Consider the following 14,339-nt stretch of genomic DNA (forward strand, 5'->3'; position numbering starts at 1 on the left):
GTGCAGGGCAAGCGGAGAGGAGACAGGTCTGTGCATCCACGACATCTGACGCCAAGGAGAGCTGGACACGCATGAAACCTGCTGGCAACAGCCCTTTAAAGCTAGATGGGTTCCCCGGAGGAACAGGGTGAGGCTTGCACCCCTCTCTGGAGCAGGACTGGGGTGATGCTGGGTGCAGCACAGCAATGCACAGAGAAGCCTGCAAACAGCCAGGCTCTGGGAAGAACCCAGTGACGATTCAGACTCGTCGGTAGCTGGGAACCCTGAGCTCTCCTGTCATCCTCAGTCTGATCTCAAAGCACAGGTACAGACTGGGACTTACCTCCATTTTTCTTCCTTTGCTCCTCTTCAGCCTCCTTCTGAATCTCCTGGATTATCTTCTCATCGTCTTCCTAGAAATCACAGGAGTACCAAGAGTCAACGGGCTAAGTCCTGCTGCAGCAACCTTCTATTCTCCAAGTACTGCTGCTCTTTTCAGCACATTTGCACAGGGGGGAGGGGGGAAAAAGTAAATTCAGCTGAATTGTCCTCATCTGGGGTTGACCTAGACTTAGTCAAAAGCAAGGCTGCCATGGGGGATGGCAGCACAAGCCACTTGTGTAGAGCCAAGCCTACTCCACAGACCATGACTAAGGCCAAGATCAGCTTTCCAGGGAGATCAGTGTTAAAATTCATTGACTTGATGGAAACCAGAGAACTGCAGCCCAGCTCCGCCCCTCTGAAGAGTTACTAGAGAGTTGTTAATCTTTTAAATGGCAATAGCCTATTAAATATTTACATTATGCTAGCGCTTCTAGAGTTTTTGGCCCAACAGCTAGAATTAACACAACTTAAATCCTGGCTCTAGTAGCTAAACGCTGCTGTGACGAGGCCATTTAGATCTTATCTGTAAATCTGACGAGGGCATAAATCATAATATGTTTCTTTAGTGTCTATCTAGAGGTTATAGCAAGAATATTCAGACCTGCTGCTCAACAAGAACACAAGGACAAGCCAGAAACCGAAACAGAAACTGATGAGAGGCACCTTCTGCCTCTCATCATCTTCAGTTTTCTGAACCCAAAGGAGCAGCAGTGAGACCAAACAACGCGGTGAAGTCTCAGGTGCTGCAAATATCTAGAGAGATGGCATTTACACCACCTTTTACTAGATCGAGGGAGCGTGATGGACAAAGTCCTGGCAGAAGACTACGCAGCTCTTGAGCTAGGAGAGGAGGCTTGCCTGGAGGGATGGCCACGGGCACCGACAGCACGTAGGGTCCAGGCAGCTCTTCAGCTTTACTCTTCAGCAGCTAGTGCTGCTAGGAAACCAGAGAATCACCCTGATCCAACTGTCCCCACCCAAGAACGGCTGTGAAAAATGAGTTTCTTCACTGCACCACAGCATGCAACAGCTATCGGGGTAACAAAGATCACACCGAACAACTACAGAGACATCTCCCTCCTTGTGCCAGGCAGCAGATGCTTCTGCTGGCCATATGTGCAGTGATGGCAACAGAGGTCCTCCTGGTTTCTGCAGGGTTGCACCCGCTGCTGCTTTGCATCCGTTGGGATGAAACACTACCTGGCACTTTCAGGAAACAAATGAGAAGAGCTAAACCCCCGGACAGTGTTGGTACTCTTGATGTTAGTTATCAGGGAAGAAGGCCAAGAACAGGAGCTGCTGGATGACACACACCACCTGCATCAGGCACTCGGGGTCCACCTGCACAGCAAGGAGCATGCTGTTTGCTCCAGCACTTCCTCCGTGAGCGCTAACAGTGGAGCAGGAGGGGAACCCCAAGCACCCCACAACGCACAAGGCTCTGCCTCGTTTTATTCATCCTGATTTCAGTATTGCCAAAACCCATTCATTTCTTCCTGAACACTCTTAATGTGGAAAATATCCTCTATTTTGAAGAGCGCTCTGGGACTAAATCCGAAATATGCTTCACGTGTGCAGCTACGTTGAAATTATTTTAAGTCTAGTCAGCTTCCCAGTTCCAATCTCACGGTCCTGCACATGTCTAGCAGCAACGCCTGGGAAGCTCGCTAAGATGTCCCCTCCTCCCGCCACCAGATAAGGTTTCCCTGGGAGACTGAAGTTATCTTAATGTGCAGAAAGCCAGCAAACTCAATACTTCCCCCCGCTTTTAGTATTCTGAGAGTCAATGGTTAAAATTAAGACTTCCCAGGACATGCTCCCTGCCACCTGCCCCCTCCAAGCAGGCTGCTTCCACGGACTGCTAATTACAGCCTATCTATCTCCATAAAAACTGCTGAAGAATGGCTCTTCTGAGCCTATACAGAACTTCTAGTTACCCCCCCAGTATCAGATTCCAGTGTTCCCTGGCTGGAAAACCACCAGGGCACGGTCTACAACCAGCAACCAAACACCCCCCCCCCCCACTCCTTCGCCGCTTGAGCAGCACTCCCAAAGGGTGGCCCCAAAGCTTTGCAAATGGAGGCAGCCACCCCTCCCCACTTTATTGCCTTTTACTGGAAAAAATGCACCTGAAGGGCTTTTTTAGTTACATGACAAGAAACGTATTTTAAGCTCAACTGAATGTCACCCCATCTCTCTCCCTCACACAAAGATAAACCTCACCTTAAAGCCTAGAAACATGCAGAAACACCTTCTAACTTATGAAAAGTGCTTTTACTCTAGCCTAAGGCTGTGATTAACCCCCTGAAAGAGCACTTTCCGAGGACACTGCCATCCTGCCACCACCCACCCGTGATGCTGCAGCTCCTGCAAACGCTGCTGCTGACACCGAGCAGTCCTGCAGAAGGCTGGGGAACAGGGCACACGAACAACACAACTTTATGAGATCCTCCTGCAGCAAGGGCTACTCGACCCTCCCAGTTTAAACTGCAGCTGACCTCTGCACTAATGAGGGCTTGACAAAGCCATCTGCCCCTGGGGCTGGCGAGCCAGCTGCATGCAGACCCAAGGTGATGCTGGCTTCAATTACCGCAGCTCCCATAGCTCCAGGGAAACGCTGAAGAGCAAACCCCATCTGCCCGACCTCCCAAATGATGTCTGTCTTGCAAGGACAACAGAAAACACGTCACCCCAATTGCAACAGCCAGAGATCCCCACTCAACCTCCTCCCCTCTTGCTCTTCAAGCAGGGGTGCACCTTGCAGCACGCCCTGGGTGCCAAAAAACCTGCCGAGAACAGATGCCCATCAAGATGACCACTTCCCAACTGGTTTGGCAACTGCAAATCACAGCAGAGGTGTAACAAGCCTTGTCTCCAAGAACAGCAGTTATCAGCTTTGTTGCTTCTCTGCTGATAAGAATGTATTCCCACACTGGAAGGTTAAGATGTATTTGGACTTAATCCTGCATACCAAGCCTTGGGTTAGAATGATTTTTGTATCAGTATTTCTGAAAAACCAGTACCCATTAATATAGAAAGAACAAAAATACACAGCACAATATGCACCTCCCTAGTTCAGGAGGTGACATTACACTTGGCAAGCTGCACAATTCGATACCTGCAGTATTTAAGAAAGATTCATGTCCCAGATGGAGCAAAAAAAATTGCTATGTGCACAGCAAGATAATTTTAGGGCATTTGTGAAGGAAAGCTGACGCCACATGTTCTGTCTATTACGTCTTGCACCAGTGCAGGTCAGAATTAAAAAATAAGTCTCAGTGCTGCAAATATTCACCATGTACAACAGTGATTTCTGCAAAACACCTCTAATTCTTTGGGAAGCAAAGGCTGTATTTTGATTCCAGAGTAACTGGAGAGAGATGACAGATGCATCTAGGGGTAAAGCATCCACACCAAAAATTAAGTTTTCATTAGCACACTTATGGCTGGCGGTTGTGGTAAGAAACCATTTAATGTCACATGGGGTAGAGGCTGCAGTACAATTTCAAAAGCCTCTTGTGTCCATTTTCCTGAGCGGGTTCAAGTCCCTTAATAAAGGATTAGATTATAATTTTAATAGCCTACTCACAGGCTGCATGGATTGAAGGGATTTATCTTGTCAAGTTAACAGTCATCTTCCTGTCAGCTGCCTTGCCTACAGCAAAAAACCACCACCACACAACCCCCCTCCTCTAAAAGAAAAAAAAAAAAAAAAAAAAGAAAAGAAAAGCAACCACCCAGACCCTGGGGGGTTCTCAGCACCAGCCAGCTCGCATGTTTTTTGAGCAAGGACATAACTTGGCTCTCCGTGCGGGGCAATGCTATAGCGTGGCCCTTCCCCGGGCTCCGCTGCATCACGGGAGAAGGGAGGTGGCCAAGGGAAAAATGCAAAGGCTCTATGAGATGTGTTCACCCTCCTTATCTGCAAACACTGCAGAAAGCAAATGCGGCTATTGATAGCAGCTGCATTTTTAAGCAGCAAAACAATGGATGGATGGATTTTTGTCCCGAATCGGACAGTGGGATGCTCTTGGCCAGAACCATCTCCAGTCCTGTAGCCACCAAAAATTTTCAGCCCTGGCCAGCCCGAGAGCCTGCCTTTGCGATCCCCCACCCGCCAAGGATCTGGGCATGGAGGAGGCTTTTCCTTTCAGCGCTCTCCCATTGAATCCAGGGAATGCGGCGCGCACAGAGCCAATCACAGCAGAAGGGATGGCTGGGGTCTGCGGACGGATTAACTCCGGAGCTGGGCTGGGTTGCTAAGCCAGGCACCTTTTCATGGCAGGGAGGCCTGTTCCAACAATGCTGGGACGTGGCAGCCACGGCCAGCACCCACGCAGGGCCCTGCACACATAAACATACGGCCCCTCAGGAACAACAACACACAGCGGCAAAGGAGATAAAAGCTCCGCAAGACACACACGGACACCCTTCCCCCAAATAAAACCTCCTCTGCCCAGAACAAAAGTGCCCTCCACCGAGCTTTTGAAAGCTCTGTTTTTATCTGCTCTGCTTCTCATCGTCTTTAATGATGAAGTGTCGCAGGAAAGCGGCTGCCCCCCTCCTGAAAGAGGGACAACGAGAGACCCGGTAACTATTGCTGGGCTGCACAACCCCTCCCCTGTCTTTAGAAAGCGCCTTCACCACCACCGCCTCCCCCTTTCTGGCTTTTTACTGCTTGCTTTTTCCACGTACGTGTGGCCGCAGCCGTTACTAATAAACTTGAAATGATTTTTCACGACGGAGCCTTCCAAAGGACTAAGGGGTTTTGTTTCAAATCATTCCCAGATCAGCTGCGGAGAGCCTGAGCAAGAGCAGGCATCGGCTGTCTCCAGCGCTCCGCCATGCAGCAGGAGGCAGGGATAAAAGCAGGCTGTGCTGGAACTGGAACGGGGCATCCGCAGTGCTGCAGGACAAGGGGGGCCAGGACCGGGACGAAGCACACGCTGGTGTTTTAAGAAACGCAGAGTTATTTTAACAACGGGCATTCCATCTTGATAGCTTTCTGGGAACACCCTGCATCACCCGTATGCTTGTGATTAAGGCATTTTATAGTACGTTAAAAAACAAAACCAAAAAACCAAACCACCCTCCGCCCTACATTTAGGGGTGCTTCCCCCCACCTCCAGCTCCTAAAGGCAGCGCTGAGTACTTCATGCATTTTCTTAATGCATCTGTAGTTCTACAGAGTCTTCACTCAACATCTTATTTTTATATTGCTAGAAGGAGGGATAATTGCAAACACCTTATACTGATTAGTTTTCTGCTTTGAACTTTAATGATGGGCCTTTGGGAGTGTTTTAAGAGTTTAGTGAAAACATCTTAAAATTGAAAGCCAAAAACACCGCTGTGCAATATTACTGATAGTCCAAAGACGGGTATTAAATTAAACATAATACATACAAGAGCAGAACCTGGTTTACCAAAACAATCAGAATGCATTAGTCAAATTGCACCGTGGGATTTCTACAAACCGGCTAAAACACACACATCAGCCTCAGGTTTGCTACAGCTCTTTAGAAACGGGGGAAAAGGCAGCCCCCAAGTCCCAGAGCCGATTCTCACTGCTCTGTCCTGAGCTTTGTCTCTGGCAATATTGCATCAGCCCCTCCCGCAGCCAGCAACGTCTCAGCAAGCCGAGCCAAAGCTAGCACTGCCTGCGGAATAGGCACACGAGGATTTTTGGCCAAGCAGCTTACTGAGAAGAGCTCCTGGCACGTGTTCACATCCTACAGGGGTGCAGGGCACAGATTAGCTCTAGAAGAAATGCAGTGATTAAGCGATTACTGCCTGCTACCCTAGAAGCTGCTGACCACAGCCCGACTGCAGCTTGTCTCTGAGCCAGCAAATATTGCACCGATTTAAATTAGACTGTAGTCTGATTACAGCATAGGGACAAGATTTTAACTAACCTTTTATTACGGGAAATTTTGAAGCGTCTGCTTTACTCTCTCAAGATCATTTGAGACAAAGACTAACAGATGCTGCAGTTCCTAGAGGACTGTCTTTAATTTGTTTTTAACCCAAGCTAATGAATAGGTTTACTTATACTTTCGCAAGAATCCTTTCAAACTCAGAAAACGTTAAACCTTTGGAAAAGCACAAAGGTTCCCTCAATTTTGCTGTAGGTAATGGGGAGTTAGATCCAAACCACACCCTTCACGAAGGTATGAGATCAGCCAGGTCTGACAGAAAGCCGAAGCCTACATCCGTGAAACACAAACGGACAAGACCACAGTGCTGTCACTGTGCCACTGCTCTGCTGCAAAGACAGGTCTGACTTAAGGCTGTACGTGAGGATATCAGAAATTGGAAGAAAAAACACCCTGTCACCCAGTGGAAGCCAGGCTTTGGTGCCACACGTGTGCCCTCCACATTTCGCAGCAAAGCCTAATGCAGGGAGAGGGGTCACAGCTCCTAAGCGATAGGGCTGCAAATTTCACAGGGGACGAGATGACTCAGTCTTGTCTTCTCTGTACTTGCACACACAGAGCATGGCTGTAAACGGGTGCAAGCCCATGGCAGATACCATCTTCCTACACGCACAGCATCTGTTGTCTACTGACTTCAACAGAACAGAAGAAACTGAGCCAAAAGAAGAAACAGAGGAGTTGGAACAGGCGCGAGCAGATGCCAATGCAGCAGCCAACAGAGCTGGGATGGGGTAATCCCTTGGATGCACATCATCCCTGACAAAGGACAAGACTCTACTGATACAATGGCCTTTTGCTCTTTCATATCCCCATGCCAAGATTCAAATGCTTTCCTCCTCTTCACACCTACCACATTAACTCCTGTTTACATCTCCCAGAGGACAGCGCAGACCACCCAGGTGGGACTGGCTTAGTGTCACTAAGCACCTCACAGAGGGGGACCATGCGCACAGGTATCCATCACTTCAGTCTTAAGATGCCAAAAGTTGAGTTTCACGTAATTCTTTGTGGCACAGTGAGGACAGCCACCCACCTTCATCTCCCAGCCCATCAATGCTCCGTCATTTTAAAAAAAAAACCAAACAAAAAAAAGAGCATGCAGTGCCAGCACTTTGCTGATGGTGGGAAATTTTTCTTTGCCACAACATTGGTTAATTAGAGAGCTGGAAATGGCCCGGTGACAGTGCCCCCTTTGTGCTCCTTATTTATTTATTTATTTAAAAGTACAGTAGGAGCTTTTTGAGAGGCCTCATGTTTTCTCTGGCTCCGAACAAACACCATCACGCAGCACAATCAGCGGCCTGATGGGAACAAAGGATGCCAGCACTGCAGAACCCTGAATCGCATCCCAGTGGAAAACGGGAAGGAGTGGGACAGGAATCCGAGCAGTGCAGAACCAGGTGTCAGAAACACGACGGGGGTGCCTAGAAGGAGATGTCTGTGTTTGGTTTAACGCCTCACACTGACAGGATAATGCAGGGAATAAAAGCAGGCGAGCAGAGGACTAGGAAGTTTACACTGGTTGCAACACTGCCGGGATGTCCCCAAGGGCATGCAGGTGGAAGGGAGAGATGGAGAGTGGCTTTTCCTGGGCTCTGTACAAGTGCAGGATGGTGCACATCCCCTGCAGAAAGAGGGGCTGCTAGCAGTCTGGCAAGCTGCAGCAGCCCAAAACAAAGGAGTGTTGGGAAATACAAAGCTCAGACAAGCCTGCGAAGGCAGATCCGGCAGATCCACATCCACGCTGCTCCACTGCTTTGCTGAGATCAGCAAATTCAACTCCTGCTCCTACTTACAGTCCTTCCGAATTTCTGGTATCGAAGACTTCTATTTACAGAGACGTTGCAGGACGTTTTCCCATGCTTGTCACAGCTACAAGCTGTATTAAGTTACTACAGCTTCCCTTACAGCTCAGTACATGCTTCAGCTCTCTCCCTTTGCAGCTGTTGACAACAGCCGTGAGAACAGCCCGGCCCGCTGGCTTGCAGGCAGTCTTCTCCACCGGCCCAGCTCTACCAAGGGACCGCAGAGCCAGCAGCCGGATGATCCAGGCACCAAAAAGACACAGATTCCCTTGCCTCCAGCTCGGAAAGCCATACCAAACAGCATCTCAGCTGCAAAACTAGGAACGAGTCCCAGTAATCCCAGCGCTGGCTCCCGCGCCTGGTGCCAGCACACGCTCCCCACCAGCTCCTTCCACAAGCCCCGCTCCCCCGAACACCACTCTGAGCACTTCCAGCCACAGCCCTTGGTCTAACAGGAGCTGTTTTTCTCTAAAGCAACACCAGTTTCTTCCAAGTTGCGGTCAGATGTGACACTGTGCTGATGTAGGCTTCCAGTGTATTTTTTAACTGCCTGGGGAAAGGGAAAAAGTCGTGCTGTCTAAACCCAGCCGTTTTCCTCTGGCGGAAGGCGTGTATTTCAGCGCGCTGGCACGGAACAGTAATTGAAATCAGGGTGCGAATCATTCACAAAAGTCCTTCGTTACTTACTGTGGGATCTGTCCAAAGCGAGCACTTTGCACAGTCCTGGCAGGGAGCCCCGGGCGAGCGGGGGTGCTGGCAGAAGTGGTCGTACCCGTTAATGGCAGCCCGGCAGAGGTAGCACATCTGAGCACCGCATCGGCAGGACATGCGGTTGCAACCCTCCGATTTAATGAGGCCAGTCCCACACTTGTGGCATTTTCTAATTCGGGCAGCTGTCATTTTCTCTTCTCTGCAAAGCAAGAGGAGGGAAAAGAATTAGAGAAGGGGTGTTTGCAGCCACCAGCCTGCGGTAAAATTACTATTACACCATCCCAGCGATGTTTTAATCCCCCCTCCCCTTTCCTCCTACACCATCCCCACGGCCCCACCGCTGTTCCAAGGAGGTCTGGGCTCAGCTCCACTTGGAACCAGCCCATAACAACTCAAGAACAAATTAAGTGAAAGAAAGTCAATCACTGGCTGCATGCTGCAGACCCGATCCTGGTTTCCATGTGAGCCAAGACACTGCAGCACCAGGCTCTGGCTTGGGAGGAATTTAAACTGTAAAGTTGAAGGGCCAAAGGGCATGTGGATGCTTGACTTGGCTGAGGAGAAATACAGCTCCGGAGATAAAAGTTCAGGAAAAGCAAACCCTCCCGCTGTCATCTGCTAGCTCGTTTTATATTTGCCTGTTGCTCCAGCTACAAAGTTGCCACGACTAAATTTTTTTTTTTTCTCCAACCCTGGCTGCTACGCTCCAGCTTTATTTGGTTTTTGTTAAATTTAAATCAGTAACTGAAAAATAATCACACCTTTCCCCACAGAGACTGGGCTTTCCCTCTTCTCTTAAGATTCCCTACATACATTTTCCAGAGATTCTTGCTTTAGATTCAAGAGATGGGTTTCACCCTAACGGAGCGCAAATGGGAATCCAGGACAAAGCACGGTCCTTGTCCCCAGGAGACATCCTGGCAGCAACACGTGCTCCAGTGCAAGGGCTCAGCTCGCAGCAATACTCTTTTGGCACAGAAACGAAGGAAAGCCTCGGTCATTTAATTAAAAGACTTAAGAATATAAGTTGTCATCCTAAGGGCCAATTTTCTGACCACTGGAGATCACGTTACAATTTAATTCACAACCTAGAAGTGAAATCTGATGACAGAAGAGTAAAGAGACTGTGTTTTCATTGAGGGAAGCGCAGTTCTCTGGCTGCGCTGACCTGGCAGTGGGGAATGGTCTCCCTTAGCCAGGCATCTCCACCCAGCTACTCCAGCGGACCTGCAAAATCAACATATGTTTGGGAGATGACAGGGAGGTATTTTTGAGGAGGATCACAGCAGCAAAACGGGCTACGGTACAGCCCCACCAACTGCTCCGTCAGCACAACCGGAGGAGCGGGGGACGGCGAGGTGGAAACTTCAGCTGCCTTGCAGTTATACCTGGCCTGACCTGCATCCAGGCGTTTGGAGATACACTAAGAATAGAAAAAAAAACAAAACAACCCCACCAAAAAAAAAAAACCAACCCAACTTGAGACTGACTTTCCTCTGAGCTGCAGCTGCTCTTCCCTCCGCCACTCAACAGGATGCTGCTCATGCAGATTTTTTTTTGGAAACTTGGAGCAAGGCAGGAAGTTTGGCCTGAACTCCAGCTGTGCTTCCCTTTCCTTGCACGCCGCTTCAAAAGGAAGCTCGCATTGCATCAGGCAGCTAGACTCCTATCCGCAGCAACGCTCTGCTAACGGTTTTGAAACTGCTAAGTTTTTCCTTATTAGGGGACATGACAACTCGTTTCTTTCCCTGTAGGCGAGAGGGAGGAGAAGTGGCAGAAAAAAATGACATATCAAATCTGTAAAGATTTTTTTTCTGAATTAGGGACTGTGCAATGAGCAAGCAACAGCCATTCAGCCTCCCAGTGTGGAGCTTTCCAACCTCTGCTCATGCCAGACTGAGACTGAACCAGACAGGAAAGGACTGGGTGATGTGGGCAAGTCCCATTTGACTGCACTGGACATGCAGCTCCATGGATGAACCTTCCCTTCTTTCTTAAAGGCAGAGGATTTTGCCATTTACTGTAGCAACGAGGAAGATCAAGCCTCAAAAGGTTTTATGGGAAACACTCGGGATTTACACCTGCGTACTACAAAATATGACTCTGCTCTAACAATTCCTACAAACCTGTTTGGAACAGAGACATGTTTCTGTAAGAAAACACATCCCCTCCCACAAAGCAGTAGCTGAGCAAACCGCCCATTGTCTCCACTCCAGATTTTTCACAGGGCAATGATGACTTACTGTGACTCAACACTGCTTTGCCTCTGCGCAACACCTCCCTTCCCCCCCAGCAGCAGCTCTAATGGGGGTTTGTCACCTCGGAGAAGGACCAGGTGCCAGCCTGCGAGACGCTGGGCTAGCCAGAGGAGCAGGCTGCTCTGGTGACAACTCTCCCACGCTCTTAAATTACCAGCTGAATCCGCCACCAAGGATCTTTCACAGAAAGAAATCCCATCCTGGGAGCCTTCTGACCCCTCAGCTTCGACGTCCCTAGGACCTCCCTGATGGAAGGTAGTGACACCCAGCAAGACTTTAGGGCCTCGGCTAGTTGCAAGAACAGAGGGGTTTCTCACTCCCTCCACCCTGGAGTAGATTGCCTAGTGTCCTGCTATGGCAAGTTCATCCACCCCCCATTTTTGCCTGGTCAGGGAGTTCACTTACATGGATGTCCTGTATTTGATGTCATCCTTCTCAGCCAGCTGCTCGCAGGTGAGGTTCATGTGCTCCTTCCACAGCCCCTGGCACTTCCGACACGTCTCCTGAGGAGGAGAACAAGTATTTAAGAGAAGAGAAGACCCAGCACACCACTAACAGCATTAGGAACTGGAAAAATTCCCATCTCTTCCCCCACCACGCTGGAGGGTCTCAGTTGAGGATGAGGCTGGCAATATGGTACATAGAGGTCTGCAGGTCTGTCCTCTGCTGGAGACCAGAATAGGTGCATCAAATACTGGGAGCCAAAGTTTTTTTTTCCAAGGCACAAGAACCCAGGTACAGAAAGAGTCCACAAATCCTAGTTCACCTCCAACTCACGGAACAGCTACCAGGTTCACCAGTTACTTCCCAGAGGAGACAGCGGAGATGAAAATGTGGTGCTAAAGGACATTCAGTTCATCTGTTTCCTGACCAAAACCATTCACCTTTCTAGAAAGGGCTTCTAACTCAGCAGACTATGGAAACTTCGCAGCTGCATCAAAACCTGCTTCAACCACGCATACAAGCAAATCCCTATTACGCTTTGTAAAACCTGACAAAATAAAGTTAAAGCAGTTTATGTGAGTAAACAGCTTAAAAAGACAGGATGTGGACAAATGTCCCTAAACCAGATGTGGGATATGAACAAATCTTTATTAATTTAACCAGAAGAGCTGAACCAAGAGCAAGTGACTGAACTTGCCTGTTCCTGTAAACTCTTTGGCAACAAGGCTCTAATCCGAGCCTGGTAAAGCTGCATGGAAGCAGAGAGCCGTGGAGGCACTATTGGCAAGGGAACTTGGACTAACGCTGGGGATAAGTTGATTTTTTCCGTTGGCTGGCCAAAGAAAACATAATTTTGTTTTGGGTCAAACAAGAGATTTTCCTTTAATTTGAGGAAGATTTAAAAACACCCGGATCAAACTTGGAAAAAGTACACATTTCACAGTCCAACTGTTTCATCTTCAGGATGGCTGGGGCTCAGGGTTTTAAATCCAACTTTCTCCCCCTGGCAGGAAAACCCATACGGCTGTGTAGCATCCTCTTCCCCTCCACACAAAAGAAGGTCCCAAAAGAGCTTTGCCCAGCCCTGGTCGCACTATTAGTGAAAAACAACAACTGCAGCAACAGATTTTGTCTGAATACGTTACCTTCATTTTATTTTAATGAAGAAATTGAACGTTTATACGAGATATGATAGAAGTAACTGCTTAAAACACACGTAGGCAGCAACACTCTTTTGATCATGAATCAGACAAACAGGATGAAGACCAAAGCTTCCAAGGAAGCCATCCCTAGGAGGGGGTTGCAAAACGTTGGCTTGTTTGTATTTGTGCTTGCTGGGAGATGCGTAACAGCTTGTGCTTTTATCTGGAGAATTAAAGACTCCTCGTGCTGGCTGGCTAAGCTGGACATGTTTGCAGACTGCAGGGTAAGGGCTGTAGGATGAGGAGAGCCAAGTGTGTGATTGCATCCCAAAAGCTCAGCAAGAGGATTTTGTGATCACTCACCTTGCAAATGCACCCTTTGGCAGGCAGGCTCTAGTTTTCAGGGGCAGTAAATGCCTTGGTTCTATTGATCCTCATGAATCATTCATCATACTCTGTGTCTTCCTGCTAAAGCTGTTAAAACAGGCACCACTTTGTGTGCGTTTGTTGGCAGGTCACATCTGGCTGTTATCGGCATGGGAGGATCACACTCTGAGCCGCTCATGGACCTGGATGAGGACCCACCTTCCCCTTTTATTCTCGACACCCAGCCACATGCCATTCCAAGATCAAAAGCGCTGTCGGTCTCGGGTTTTTAAATACATCAAGGGTTAAAAGACAGTCTTTGGAGCCCTGCTACACCGAACCACTTTCACATGCCAGCAACAGAGATTTAGCAGCTTTTTGCCAGAAGGGTTGGCACATTTTCCAGCCAGGAGCCTACTATTCCCAATTACTTAACTCCAGGAGCCTCCTTTGCTGCCGAATTAGAAACGATGCCCTTCTGAAGCAGATGGTACCGCTTATACTTTTGTACCAAGTCATTCCTTTTGCTACTGCCACCGTCCTTGCTTTGTGCGCTGCAGCTATTTAAAAACAATGCCCTCCCTTGAGCTGAGGCTGCTGTTACTGGCCAAACAGTTGTCTCCTACACTAGGGAAAAGGGATTTCTGTGCGGGCAAGGAGATAGGGAAGAGGCACGGCAATGCTGATTCCCAAGCGCACTGGGATGGCATGAGATAGGAGGTATCCAGTTCTCTGCATTACTGTGACTGCTGCACAGCGAGTGCCATCACAGCTGTGCACATTTCTGGGATCCCTCCCAAGACGTGTTGGCCACGAGGAGCTGCAAACCCACAGGCAGCTCTGCCTGCCTGTCCCAATGCACCCCGCAAAGAGATGTCCCCATGGCTTCCTAACTCCGAGTGTCACCTGGTGCTGCCTCTGACCGAGCAGTGTCATCCCCAAAACAGAGACAGGGCAAAAATGGATGATACATGTGCCATTAGCAGAACTCGATGCGACTTCTCCCTTTGCTCTACCCAAGACAATGGCACATTGTTGGCAGTTACAGGAACCCGCGTTGGACCCCTTCACACAGAGGCAGGGAGAAATCCCCTGGTTCACACAAAGGCGACTGCTCCAGTGCCTGAGGTCACAGCTCTTGCTCGAGAGAAGAAAAGTGACTTTTAAAGATTTTTACTTTTAGTCAAATCCAAACTCGGCTGACGAGGGTTTCGCACATCTCACGTAGTGACAATTCTGATCTTCACACTTTCCACAGGGGGTTCTTGTATTTTAGAAGCAGCTTTTTGTTTGATAAAGAAACATACTCTGCCGTTA

General features: G+C 48.9%; 1 protein-coding gene across 3 annotated transcripts in view; it reads right to left on the reverse strand.

The window, feature by feature from the left end:
- The window catches only part of RNF216 (ring finger protein 216), an 80,845-nt gene that overhangs the window by 3,863 nt on the left and 62,643 nt on the right, over positions 1-14,339 (reverse strand). For all 3 annotated transcript variants that reach the window (XM_040591198.1, XM_040591199.1, XM_040591200.1), the window contains 3 exons: positions 11,476-11,573; positions 8,789-9,011; positions 323-392 (listed from right to left, as the gene is read on the reverse strand). In XM_040591198.1, the coding sequence (XP_040447132.1) occupies positions 323-392; positions 8,789-9,011; positions 11,476-11,573 (391 nt within the window). The remainder of the gene's footprint in view (positions 1-322; positions 393-8,788; positions 9,012-11,475; positions 11,574-14,339) is intronic.

This window comes from Falco naumanni, chromosome 4 (assembly GCF_017639655.2).
Source record: "Falco naumanni isolate bFalNau1 chromosome 4, bFalNau1.pat, whole genome shotgun sequence".
Classification (NCBI taxonomy): domain Eukaryota; kingdom Metazoa; phylum Chordata; class Aves; order Falconiformes; family Falconidae; genus Falco; species Falco naumanni.